General features: G+C 44.7%; 1 protein-coding gene across 5 annotated transcripts in view; it reads right to left on the bottom strand.

Moving 5' to 3' along the window:
• Positions 1 to 12,395, bottom strand: part of aass (aminoadipate-semialdehyde synthase) — a 42,061-nt gene that overhangs the window by 3,686 nt on the left and 25,980 nt on the right. For all 5 annotated transcript variants that reach the window (XM_030054432.1, XM_030054433.1, XM_030054431.1 and 2 more), the window contains 9 exons: positions 11,993 to 12,122; positions 10,181 to 10,291; positions 9,537 to 9,645; positions 8,209 to 8,349; positions 7,613 to 7,780; positions 6,391 to 6,486; positions 4,534 to 4,649; positions 2,944 to 3,032; positions 265 to 441 (listed from right to left, as the gene is read on the bottom strand). In XM_030054432.1, coding sequence (XP_029910292.1) covers positions 265 to 441; positions 2,944 to 3,032; positions 4,534 to 4,649; positions 6,391 to 6,486; positions 7,613 to 7,780; positions 8,209 to 8,349; positions 9,537 to 9,645; positions 10,181 to 10,291; positions 11,993 to 12,122 — 1,137 coding nt within the window. The remainder of the gene's footprint in view (positions 1 to 264; positions 442 to 2,943; positions 3,033 to 4,533; positions 4,650 to 6,390; positions 6,487 to 7,612; positions 7,781 to 8,208; positions 8,350 to 9,536; positions 9,646 to 10,180; positions 10,292 to 11,992; positions 12,123 to 12,395) is intronic.

The following is a 12,395-nucleotide window of genomic DNA, read 5'->3' as shown; positions in this document are numbered from 1 at the left end:
ACTCGCCGCTCCTCTGGCCACGCCCACTCAGGGATGTGGCACCAGGGATTTCTATCAGCTGTCAACCATGAAACAGCTGCTGCCACCTGACTGAGTGGCGCCCCCTACAGGGCAGTGTGACCCAGTGAGTGACAGCTGCTGGCTGATGAGAGCGCGATGCATTAAGCCGTGACCAGCTCCTGACACTAGGGGGCGTGTTGCCGCCGTTGTGTGCAGTGAGGAGCCCCCCCCCTACAACCCTAACCCCCCCCGGCTGGTACTGACCGTCGAGCAGCATGCGTGCAGCAATGGCTGCTGGGTAGCCGACGGTCTTGGCCATGGCGGAGAAACCGCCGTTGTCGCCGTAAACCACCAAGCTGATGTGTTTGGTCTCCAGCTCGCCGGTCGGGTGGCGGAGACCCACATCGTTCCTCATGATGATCATATCCCGCTCACCGCTCTCTGAGAGAGAGAGAGAGAGAGAGGGAGAGAGAGAGAGAGAGAGAGAGACATTTGAGTGTAAAAAGGTTTTCACTTTGGAAAGTCAGATTTAAAGGGAAACTTCACCCATAAAACATCATTTTCATATCAAACAGTCGCCGTGTGCTGCCTTCAGCCTGTGACCAACAAGATCTGAGCCAAAATCTGTGTGTGTGTGTGTGTGTGTGTGTGTGTGTGTGTGTGTGAACTGTGAAAGTTGCGGTGCTTGAATGTGATTGGCTGAGCTGCGTTTGAAGCCGTTGTAAAATACTCGACAAACACCTGTGACTTCCTGGACGACGGGTTGGAGGAGATGGACGGAGCGCAGGAGGAGGAGGAGGAGAAAAAAGAGAAGCTGCTCTCACCACGGCCTCTGGAGGCTGAACGCTGTGATTTACCACCAACACACACACACCTCAGACAGCGGAGGTGTGTGTAACACTGCACTTTGCAGGCTGTGTGTGTGTGTGTGGGTGTGTTTGGCCCTCAGTTCAGTTTGTGAGCAAAACGCTGCTCATGTCAGGTGAGCCCTGCAGATACACCTGAAGCACAAACTATTCCTCTAAGCTCATGAGAAAAAATATTATTCAGCAGTGAGAACAGATACTGGTGGTGCTGCTACTACATATACTACTACTACTACTACTACTACTACTACTACTAGTACTGCAAGTATCACTGCTGCTGCAGAGGCAGAGGCTGATTCTGTCAGTTCTTCTCTTGCTTTTGTTTTTATGTCTTTCTCCTCTTCCCTCGTCTCGCTCTCTGCTCGGCGTTCATGTTTCATTGTTTTTTCCTATAAATCCATGAGTATCTAGGACATTTTTAATACTTTTGATGTCATATTAACTCTTTCTTGCATCTTTTATGAATGCATGCTTAGCTTTGACTCTTGAATCTGTCCTCTTCACCTTTTCCTTGTGGTGAAAACACTGAAGGACAAATAAAATGTGCTTTTTTTGCTACAAGAAAATATACTTGTAATAAAATCATTACATGATAAAGACATTTCTGATGCTAAAAAGAGTATTTTACAACGGCTTCGAACGTGGCTCAGCCAATCACAGCCAAGGACCAGAACTATACGTTGTATAATGAAGGATTTAGCGTCAGAAAGCGGCATACCTGAGAACGCTGTAAACGACCTCGTGTGTGTGTGCGTGTGTATGTGTATAGTGCTGGGCGGTATGACCAAAAATGTATATCACGGTACTTTTCAAAATTATATCGGTTTCACGGTATTTGACGGTATTTTCTTTTTTCATGCACAACTGGGTGTTAACCACGTTTTCTAATGATTTAGAGCAGGGGTCACCAATCATGTGCCATGGAGGCCGAGAGGCTGCAGGTTTTCATTCCAACCAAGACCTCCACCAGGTGACTTCACTGATCACCTCACCTTGTATCAGAAAGGAGGAGCTGATCAGTGAAATCACCTGGTGGAGGTCTTGGTTGGAATGAAAACCTGCAGCCTCTCGGCCCTCCATGGCACATGATTGGTGACCCCTGATTTAGAGAAGAATTACTGCAGTAAATTAACTTAGAATGACCTGTTTTACTGTCATGAGAAATGAATACTGGACATTAATGTCCAAGTTGTCCACCCTAGTATTAATACAGGTTTCCATGGCAACACAAAATGATGCAAAGAGGTGGCGCTCATGATTCTAATGAAGTGAAGGAATCAGAATGCAAAATACAGAACCTTTTTATTATGCAAATTTAAGGCCACTTGCATTAATATGCAGACTGATTTGACTGATTTAAGAATATGTTAAAATATTATTATTATTTTAAAAATGTGAATTACTTATCAAATAGACCTGACAATTCAGCTACCAATGAATGAGCAGTAGTATGCATGTGATAACACAGATTGAAAAATGGTGCTGCTACTACATATACTACTACTATTACTACTACTGCTACTACTGCTACTACTAGTACTGCAAGTATCACTGCTGCTGCAGAGGCAGAGGCTGATTCTGTCAGTTCTTGTAAATTGAGGCTATTTTTTTTTTTTTCATGTCTTTCTCCTCTTCCCTCGTCTCGCTCTCTGCTCGGCGTTCATGTTTCATTGTTTTTTCCTATAAATCCATGAGTATCTAGGACATTTTTAATACTTTTGATGTCATATTAACTCTTTCTTGCATCTTTTATGAAAGCATGCTTAGCTTTGACTCTTGAATCTGTCCTCTTTACCTTTTCCTTGAGGTGAAAACACTGAAGGACAAATAAAATGTGCTTTTTTTGCTACAAGAAAATATACTACTAATAAAATCATTACATGATAAAGACATTTCTGATGCTAAAAAGATTATTTTACAACGGCTTCGAACGTGGCTCAGCCAATCACAGCCAAGGACCAGAACTATCTGTTGTATAATGAAGGATTTAGCGTCAGAAAGCGTCATGCCTGAGAACGCTGTAAACGACCTCGTGTGTGTGTGTGTGTGTGTGTGTGTGCAGAGGGCAGGTTCTGACCGAAGGTGAGCTTGGCCTCCAGGTGTTTGGCCAGAGCAGCCAGGACGCTGTCGGCCCGGGGCACCGCCTCCTCGCCCAGCATCTCCAGCCTGAAGCAGCAAACACACGCAGAGAGGAGGAGGAGGAGGGAGAAAAATCAAGACTCGTCCTCACAATAAAATAACCTTCACAAAGCAATATTAAAAGCCTCAAAAGGAAATTACTCTGCTTTAACACCCCGGCGGCTCCGCGACATCCCACACATCCTTGGCTGAGTCTAAAGAGATGAGCAGTTGCTTTGCTGGTGAATTGAATAAATGAACAACAAGTCATTGAATTTCAGCTCCCGCCAGCTTTTTAGCTTTTCAGCGAAACAAAATGGAATGTTTCCAACAGTTCACTTTGAACATTTGAGGAATTCACGTTTCAATGCCAGCGGCGGCCTCTTCCTTCACCGCCGGCAGCGCGGGAACAATGGCTGAGCGGAGCCTTGGTCTGAAGAGACCCTTTGCAAAAGCTGATTTAAATTGAAGAAAGTGTGCGCTACACCACTTCACACACTGTCATTAGGAAGGGAAGTGGAAAGTACGTGTGTGTGCGTGTGTGTGTGTGTGTGTGTGTGTGTGTGTGTGAGGAGCAGCCTCAGCCTTGCTCTCAGCTTTGTGGAGGATCAGACGTCACGCGTCTCCTGCGAGAAACGAGAAATCTTCAAAACCGTCCTCCAGCCGAGAAATGTCTTCCTGCTCCACATTAAAGGTGCAGTCTGTAATATTTTTCTTGTTCAAAGAAAAATATTACAGGGGTTCACCAGTGTTGCTGATCAATATATCGTCAATGCACTGTTACCATGACGACCGCTGAGCTTTACAGCTGTAAGGACAGCAGATGCAGCCGGTCCCTTTGTTTTGTGTCGGGGACACACACACACAGCCAGGCTGATGTCTCGCCTGAGGAGTCTGGTGTCAGGGGTCAACACACACACATTTGAATTTGTGTGTACGGTCTACAGCAGCTCGCCACACGGCGCCGACACACAGGCTTGACCCCAAAGTGGCGTCGCTCGCCTCACTTCCTGACAGCGCTCCTCACAGGAACGACTGCTGAAGTTATTTTTCATCTGAAATGTGGAATCATGCATGAATTCATGTTCAACATGAGCACAGCAGCAGAAACAGATCCACGTGATCCACCGTCTAAATCAGACCGCTTCCACGCTGCTGTAAGGTTTATCTTTTCCCTTTAACAGAGCCAGGCTAACGACTCCCATAGACTTCAAGTCTTTATGCTAAGCTAACAAGAGATGCAACCCATAGAACTAAACCACGGACATCTGGCCTCGGTCTGGGTGCACTGGAAAAAGGGGATTTTGCCTAAAACGTTGTAATATTCCTTTAAGACAAACCACAGTAAAATGTATTTTAAACTCGGGCCAAAAACACAACCAGTCGACCTTGAAAAAAAAGATGTTTTCATTTCTCCAGCTGAAGAGTTTATAAAGGGACTTTCTGATTCGTCCTCCATTTTAGACCAAACTCTGCAGACTCTGATTCATCCTGCCTGGAAAACCCCCGACAGATTCCAGGATTTTCCAGGATTTTCCAGGAGTCTCACCATCTGAGCGAGTCCATCCTGAAGTCGTCCTTGCCGACGCGCTCGTACACGGCCTGCTCAAAGGCATCCTGGGAAACGGAGTCAGGAAGGCCCATCTGCCTGCAGAGCAGTTGTTTCTGTGAGGGAGGAAACAGCAGGCGTCAGAAAGCCGCTCTGCGTCCGTCTGTCATTTCAAACGTTTCCTACCAGGCGTCCTGCAGCTTTATGTACGACGGCATATCAGGACCACTGATGGAAAAAAATCACAAATTTGCAAGAAAAATACTTTTTCTTAAACTTCTTTCTTGTGCTCTTATAAAGGAACCACATGGCTTGCAAAAAACATTTTAAAAAAGTAAAAGAAAAATTATTCTCATAAGTTTTCTCAAATCTTTGACTTTACAATCTGAGAATTTTCAAGGTTTTTTTCATGAATTTGCTGATTTAATCACGGAGGGAGGGAGGTTTTTTTAGCCTCCCTCGCTCCGTCGTATTCACGTCCTTGCTGCCTTTCATCTGTTTTCCTCTTTTAGTTTTATTGTTGTCGTTTGATTTTTCTCCATTTTATTCTGTTGATGCGCTTTACAATTTTTGAAAAGTGCTTTACAAATAAAGTTTTATAATTATTATTATGAAATATTTCTCTTCTAGAGTATTTTTTCCTACAGTTGGATCTATATGTTTGCACAATACTTGATATGACATTATGACAGGGACACTCCAGTAGTTCAGAGTTTATTTTACATATTAAACGCTCCATGGCATCAGACACTGCCCACAACAGCAGTAACTTCTGTCCCGTTTAAAATTTATCAGAATACCAGTATCACAATAATTTATTTATCTTTTTTTTTTTTTTTTTTTTTACCAAAAAAACAAACACCAATATCAGAATCACGCCCTCTGCTCTCACACCTGCAGCGTCGCCCTGTGACGCTCGAGATTTTCACTTTCATCCTTTGAAAATGTTTTTTTTTTTTCTATAATTTTATTTTGCTAACCTCTCTCTCTTCCAGGTAAATGAGCTTTGGGACGTCTTTCACACACCTTCCATGAGCTTTGTGGAGTGGCTCGCGTAGAACAAAAACAAAATCAAATCAAATTAAAAAAAAGAAGAACTGGTATAAAGCGAGGGATCCACTCGGTTTTGCTGGTTGAGGCCGTCGGCGGCCTTTCTTCACTCTGACTGATCATCATATTTTAAACCGGGAGCTGAAAAGCACAAACTAACCTGAGGAATGAATGAATATTGTGAGTATTTTAGGCTGATGTTTTTTACACTGGACATGGCAGAGATTTTTTTCTTGATGTACAGAACAAACAAAAGGCGGATCCAAAGCGAGCCGTGGGTTTGTTGGGCCGCTGCTCCCCCGGCTGTCAGCTCTGTTTCGGTGGATCAGCTGAGTCTCTGTCAGAAGACAAACTAAACAGATGTGCCTGCTCCAGCTGCAGCACTGGGAGGATAAAAGAGTGAACCTGTGTGTGCCGGCAGGCTGGGAGGCTGGGAGGCTGGGAGGCTGGGAGGCTGTGCGGCGGTGTTTCAGCTCCGCTCAGCCTTTACACTGAAAGCCCTCGGCGCTAAACAGCCTTGATGCTGACGAGCGGCTGTTGATGGTAATGGACTCTTTAGCGAGCCCACTTCCATTATTAACCCGCCTCAAGTGGAAATGCAATCATACACTTCATTTGTAATGAATTATATAGAAATAAATACAATGCTGAGCGGCAGCCTTTCCAGCCTGTTTTGATGTGAGCGTGAGGACGTTCTGATCCTTTCCTGTGTTACATAAGGGTGTGAGATGTTATTGGCGCTGGATTTGATTGCGGCGCTCATTCACATCATGACTCCTGACTCTCTGTGGCTCAGATGAAACTCACCCAGGAGACGGCGGCCGAGCTCTGCTGCAGCAGGCCGCAGGGCTGCGCGTCGATCAGGCCCAGCTGCACAAACCCGCTGCAGGCCTTGGTGAAGCCCTGCAGGAGCGAACGACAGCGGGTCAGCTGACTCTCCGACACAAACACACACAACCTCAGCCAGCAGAAAGCAGACAGCAGGAACACGACTCTGAGCTACACCCGACACAGAGCCGAGCGCCGAGCACGACCACAGAGTCTGCTACAGCTTCCAGCCAGCGCTGAGGTCACTGCCCTGTCCAGCACCCACGTTACACAGACAGATAGACGGATAGATAGATAGATGGATAGATAGATGGATAGATAGATAGATAGATAGATAGATAGATAGACAGATGGATAGATAGATGGATAGATACACTGCAAAAACTCAAAATCTTACCAAGACTATTTGTCTTATTTCTAGTCAAAAATGTCTTATTTCTAGTCAAAATATCTCATTACACTTAAAATAAGACATGATCACCTCAGAAGTAACTTGTTTTTAGACAATTGTCTCTTGTTTCAAGTGAAAATTTGCTTGAAACAAAACAACAAACAAAACAAAATTTGTTTCTTGTTTCTAGCTAATTTTCACTTATTTCAAGTGAATTTTTACTTTTTCCACTGGCAAATTTTGCCATTGAAACAAGCAAATTTTCAATTGTTTCAAGTGAATTTTCACTTGAAACAATTTACTTCTGAGGTGATCATGTCTTATTTTAAGTGTAATGAGATATTTTGACTAGAAATAAGACATTTTTGACTTGAAATAAGACAAATAATCTTGGTAAGATTTTGTGTTTTTGCAGTGTAGATGGACAGATGTACTTTTTTGATCCTAACTTGGTAAAATTTTGTGTTACAGCAGCAGATTGTTGCACAGTGACAATACTTTACTACACAAAATCTACCTCTCAACACTAGAAGAGAGAAATATATATCTTTGGCAAAACTTATGAAACACAGCAAATAAAATAAAGTGGATCAATACAAAGAAATTTCTTGCTTACCCTGCAGAGAAATAAGAACTAAAATATATCTAAAGAAAATCTACTGACCTTCCATCTTTGAACCTTTGCACAGACTGTATGTATAATGAAATATATCTGCAGAATAGAACATGTATGTATAGAATAGATGTTTATACAGTGTGATGTTGTATCGTGTGTGTGTGTGTGTGTGTGTGTGTGTGTGTGTGTGTTACCTTGAAGCGCAGCGTGCCTCGGATGAGTGTGTGTGCGGTCTGGATGCCGTACGGCTCGGCGTACTTGGTGCTGTCGCGGTTCGGGAATCCTTCCAGACTGAAACCAGGCAGGAAGTCCATCGCTGCCGCCGAGTCCATCAGAGAGCCACCGGCCGGGATGCTCTCCACCTGCACGCACGCACACACGCACGCACACACACACACACACAGCCAGAGACATTCAGCAGCTTTGTTTGCTGTATGTATGTCCTGTTTACTTTCTCATCTTCAGCTTTTTTTTTTTTTTTTTTTTTTTTTTAATGTGTTTATGTTTTACTCTGAAGTGGCTCTCTGTCAGTAACACAGTCGGTGTAAGGTCACCATGTAGTGATTAATTAATTCACTTACTTATTCATTTTAGTCTCTTTCTCTGTCTGAACATAAAACCTGACCCAGATCTCTCCAGGGATGAGGCGCCTCTTAACGCGTGGGGGCGAGGGGCGTTTGGGACAAGATTTTGTAAATTTGCCTCGTCTGATGGACACCTTAGAGAGTACTGTGTGCATGTTACAATTTAAATATCCTTGAGAGATCATTTTGACTCGAGGCCGCCGTACCTGGCCGTTCCTGAGGAAGACGGCGGGGCTGATGGTGTTGAGCAGAACGCCGTACGGACTCCAGCTGAACTTGTAGCGCAGAGGATTGTCGGAGCACTCCGGGGCAGGAAGGCCGCCGCAGAACGAGCTGTACGACTCCACCTGAAACACACACACACACAGCTCAGTGCCCCCGCACAGGACTCACACACACACACACACACACACACACTGCTGTTTGCACAGTTAAATATTTCAGCTCGCACACCGGCAACTCCAAACGGCAAACACTTTGATAAATTCCAGCTTCAACACCCAGAAATATAAAACAGCATCAGACACCTGCTGACCACACCAGGCAGGAGGGGAGACTTCTCCCTCGGCAGCTTCTTTCATCATCACCTCTGGAGGAACACTGTGTTTAACTCAGAATGTCAGCCTTTAAATAGCTTTTAAAACATTTTTTTAGTCAAATAGAGGTCGTTTGAAGAGGTTTGGTGTTTAGAAGCCCAGCAAAAGTTGCAGTTCTGGTGAAGCTAACACTCGCTGCTAGTGCCGGGACCATATCTCTCAATTAGATTCTATCATGATTATTGTGATGAGTATTGCGATTCGATATTACGAGTTAATGTGTTTTGTGTTTTTTGAATTCTCCTCTAGTTTGTGTGTGTGAAGTTTGATGAGGCTGTGATTCTCCTAGAGGTCACTAGAGGTCATTTTCTCCAGCGACGTCCAGTTTGACAAAAGTCTCTGGCTGCAGTGAAATGGCTGCTATGGGGGCCAACATCATCACACAGGAATCAAATGTGGCTCATTGAATCCACAAGAGTCTCAGCTTTCCAGTCAAAGCCAACTGATGCAGCTCCAAGACTGTTGAGGCCCTGTCGCACTGTGGGCTGTGTGTTGTTGTGGTTATTGCCGCTGGCATGCATGAGTGGAATGTGTGACATTTACGCCGACGCGGTGTGTGACGGGCGGCTTGTAGGGCGAGACGGCACGACAGTGGAAATGTGAAAGCTGTTTGTTCTGGAGGTTTGAGGCGGTGAGACAGCCCTCGCTCGCAGCGTTTACACCTGTACTCTCACGTGGCCAAGCTTTATCCAAGTGCAATCCCATCACCCAAAATGCATTTTAATCCAAGGTTTAAATGGGGTCTTAGTGATCTGAGTGAAGCTGAAATCAGCAACTGGCTCATTAAATCTGATCAGGAGAGGAGGAACTCAACGAGCTGTCAGTCTGCTGGTGGATCAATATGGCTGCCAGGAAACCGCCCTCTGTGTATGTTCAAACAGTCATTATCAGTGCTGCACACACACACTGTAAACACACACACACACACACACACTCACAGTGCAGCCGTCGGCCTTGGCTTGGTCGATACACTCCATAGCCAGCATGTGGTCGATGCCAGGATCCAGTCCCATCTCATTCACGATGGTGATGCCCGCCTGCTCAGCACTGACACACACACACACACACACACACACACACACACACACAGCAGATAAATTCACTAAGCATATGTTTTGTACCTTTATTTCCTCATATGTTTATACATTTTTTATTTTTCTCATTTCTATATTTTTTACTTTAATATTTTTACTTTGTCATGTTATTTCATACTGAATGCATATATTTTCAAATTGTGCATTTGTTTCCATTCATTTTCTTCTCGTCTGACTACGTTTGTACTGCTGTCACCTTGCTCACCTGCACACAAACTGCAACTCAAACTGTATATTTTGATACTTTTTATTCAGTTATTTCTGTTGCATAATAGAATCTGTTCAGCCACAGTGGCTGGTGGAAAAGTAAAACACATCATTTCCTGTGCAGCAGGAAAGAGCTACTGGAGGATCACAGCAGACACACAGAGGAAACACACTGACTTTTATTTCTAGGAAATATATTTTATTTTATTTTTTAACATCAGTATAAATTCCTGATGAAGCCTGTTCTATCCTTCCAGCTGTGTGCCGTGTGCGTGCCTCACCTGTGCTGCAGCTGCTTCATGTCAGGACTAAGGTAGCTGGCCGTCACCATGTTCACCTTCCTGTTGATGCAGTGCTTGGCAATGAGCGGGTGGAAACTGTACGGCAGCATGCTGGGGACGAGACAAGAGTCAGAGAGTCAGAGTCAAAGAGTCAGAGTCAGAGAGTCAGAGAGTCAGAGAGCCAGAGAGTCAGAGTCAGAGAGTCAGAGAGTCAGAGTCAGAGAGTCAGAGTCAGAGAGTCAAAGAGTCAGAGAGTCAAAGAAACAGAGAGTCAGAGAGACAGAGAGTCAGAGAGACAAAGAGTCAGAGTCAAAGAGTCAGAGAGTCAAAGAGCCAGAGAGTCAGAGTCAGAGAGTCAGAGAGACAAAGAGTCAAAGAGTCAGAGTCAAAGAGTCAGAGAGTCAAAGAGCCAGAGAGTCAGAGTCAGAGAGTCAGAGTCAGAGAGTCAAAGAGTCAGAGTCAAAGAGTCAGAGAGACAGAGAGACAAAGAGTCAGAGTCAAAGAGTCAGAGAGTCAAAGAGCCAGAGTCAGAGAGTCAGAGAGTCAAAGAGCCAGAGAGTCAGAGTCAGAGAGTCAGAGTCAGAGAGTCAAAGAGTCAGAGTCAAAGAGTCAGAGAGTCAGAGAGACAAAGAGTCAAAGAGTCAGAGTCAAAGAGTCAGAGAGACAAAGAGTCAAAGAGTCAAAGAGTCAGAGAGTCAAAGAAACAGAGAGTCAGAGAGACAGAGAGTCAGAGAGACAGAGAGTCAGAGAGACAAAGAGTCAGAGAGTCAAAGAGCCAGAGAGTCAGAGTCAGAGAGTCAGAGTCAGAGAGTCAAAGAGTCAGAGTCAAAGAGTCAGAGAGTCAGAGAGACAAAGAGTCAAAGAGTCAAAGAGTCAGAGTCAAAGAGTCAGAGAGTCAAAGAGTCAGAGTCAAAGAGTCAGAGAGTCAAAGAGTCAGAGAGCCAGAGAGTCAGAGTCAGAGAGTCAGAGTCAGAGAGTCAAAGAGTCAGAGTCAAAGAGTCAGAGAGTCAGAGTCAAAGAGTCAGAGAGACAAAGAGTCAAAGAGTCAGAGTCAAAGAGTCAGAGAGTCAAAGAGCCAGAGAGTCAGAGAGCCAGAGAGTCAGAGTCAGAGAGTCAGAGTCAGAGAGTCAAAGAGTCAGAGAGTCAGAGAGCCAGAGTCAGAGAGTCAGAGTCAGAGAGCCAGAGTCAGAGAGTCAGGGTCAGGGAGCCAGAGAGTCAGAGACAGAGAGTCAGAGAGTCAAAGAGTCAGAGAGCCATAGAGTCAGAAAGACAAAGAGTTAGAGTCAGAGAGTCAGAGTCAGAGATTCAGAGTCAGAGAGTCAAAGAGTCAGAGAGTCAGAGTCAGAGAGTCAAAGAGTCAGACAGTGAGAAAGTCAGAGAGCCAGAGAGTCAGAAGGCAAGGCAAGGCAAGGCAAGTTTATTTATATAGCACAATTTAACACAAGGTAATTCAAAGTGCTTTACAGAAACATTAAAAGCAACAAGACACAAATTAAAACAATAAAAACAGTCAATAAAAAGGGAAATAAAAATTTAGAATGATAGCGATAATAAAATACAGTAACATAAGATATAAAATAACATAAAATAACAACAGGCTCAGTACACTGCCTGAGCTAGACGGCCAAGGGCCCAGGGCGTGATAGGCCTTATCACCCCTGCGGCTCCTTGCCACCAAAAGGCAATAGGCCAAGGGTCCAGGCCGTGATAGCAGAGTCAGAGAGTCAGAGTCAAAGAGTCAGAGAGCCAGAGAGTCAGAGAGTCAGAGAGTCAGAGAGTCAGAGTCAGAGTCAGAGAGTCAGAGTGAGTTACCTGATGACGAGCTCGTGCTCCTTGATCAGAGAGTCCAGGTGTCCCTCCTGGCTGCTGACGTCCAGCATGATGGGGATGGTGTTCGGATATTTGGCCGCCAGCTCCTCCGCCTGCTTCAGTATCACCGACGCTGAAAAACCAAGTTCAGAATCAGAATCAACTTTGCTGGCCAACTCTGCTTCTCCATGCAGGGACTCTGACTCCGGCTTACAGCATCCTCTAGTGATGACATTTATCACTCAAAACAACAAGAAATAAATGTGAAGAATAAACTAAATACTGGAGGTAAGTCTGTGTGTGCAACAAGGTTTGTCACAACTACACAGAATGTTGTCATGACTGAATAATTCATAACCAGTGTGCAGCCGCTGTGCATGTATTTACACTTGCATATCTGAACGAG

The sequence above is a fragment of the Myripristis murdjan genome, chromosome 6 (genome assembly GCF_902150065.1).
Source record: "Myripristis murdjan chromosome 6, fMyrMur1.1, whole genome shotgun sequence".
NCBI classification, from domain to species: domain Eukaryota; kingdom Metazoa; phylum Chordata; class Actinopteri; order Holocentriformes; family Holocentridae; genus Myripristis; species Myripristis murdjan.
The sequence above is the reverse complement of the archived record's forward strand: the minus strand, read 5'-3'. Positions and strand labels throughout refer to the sequence as shown.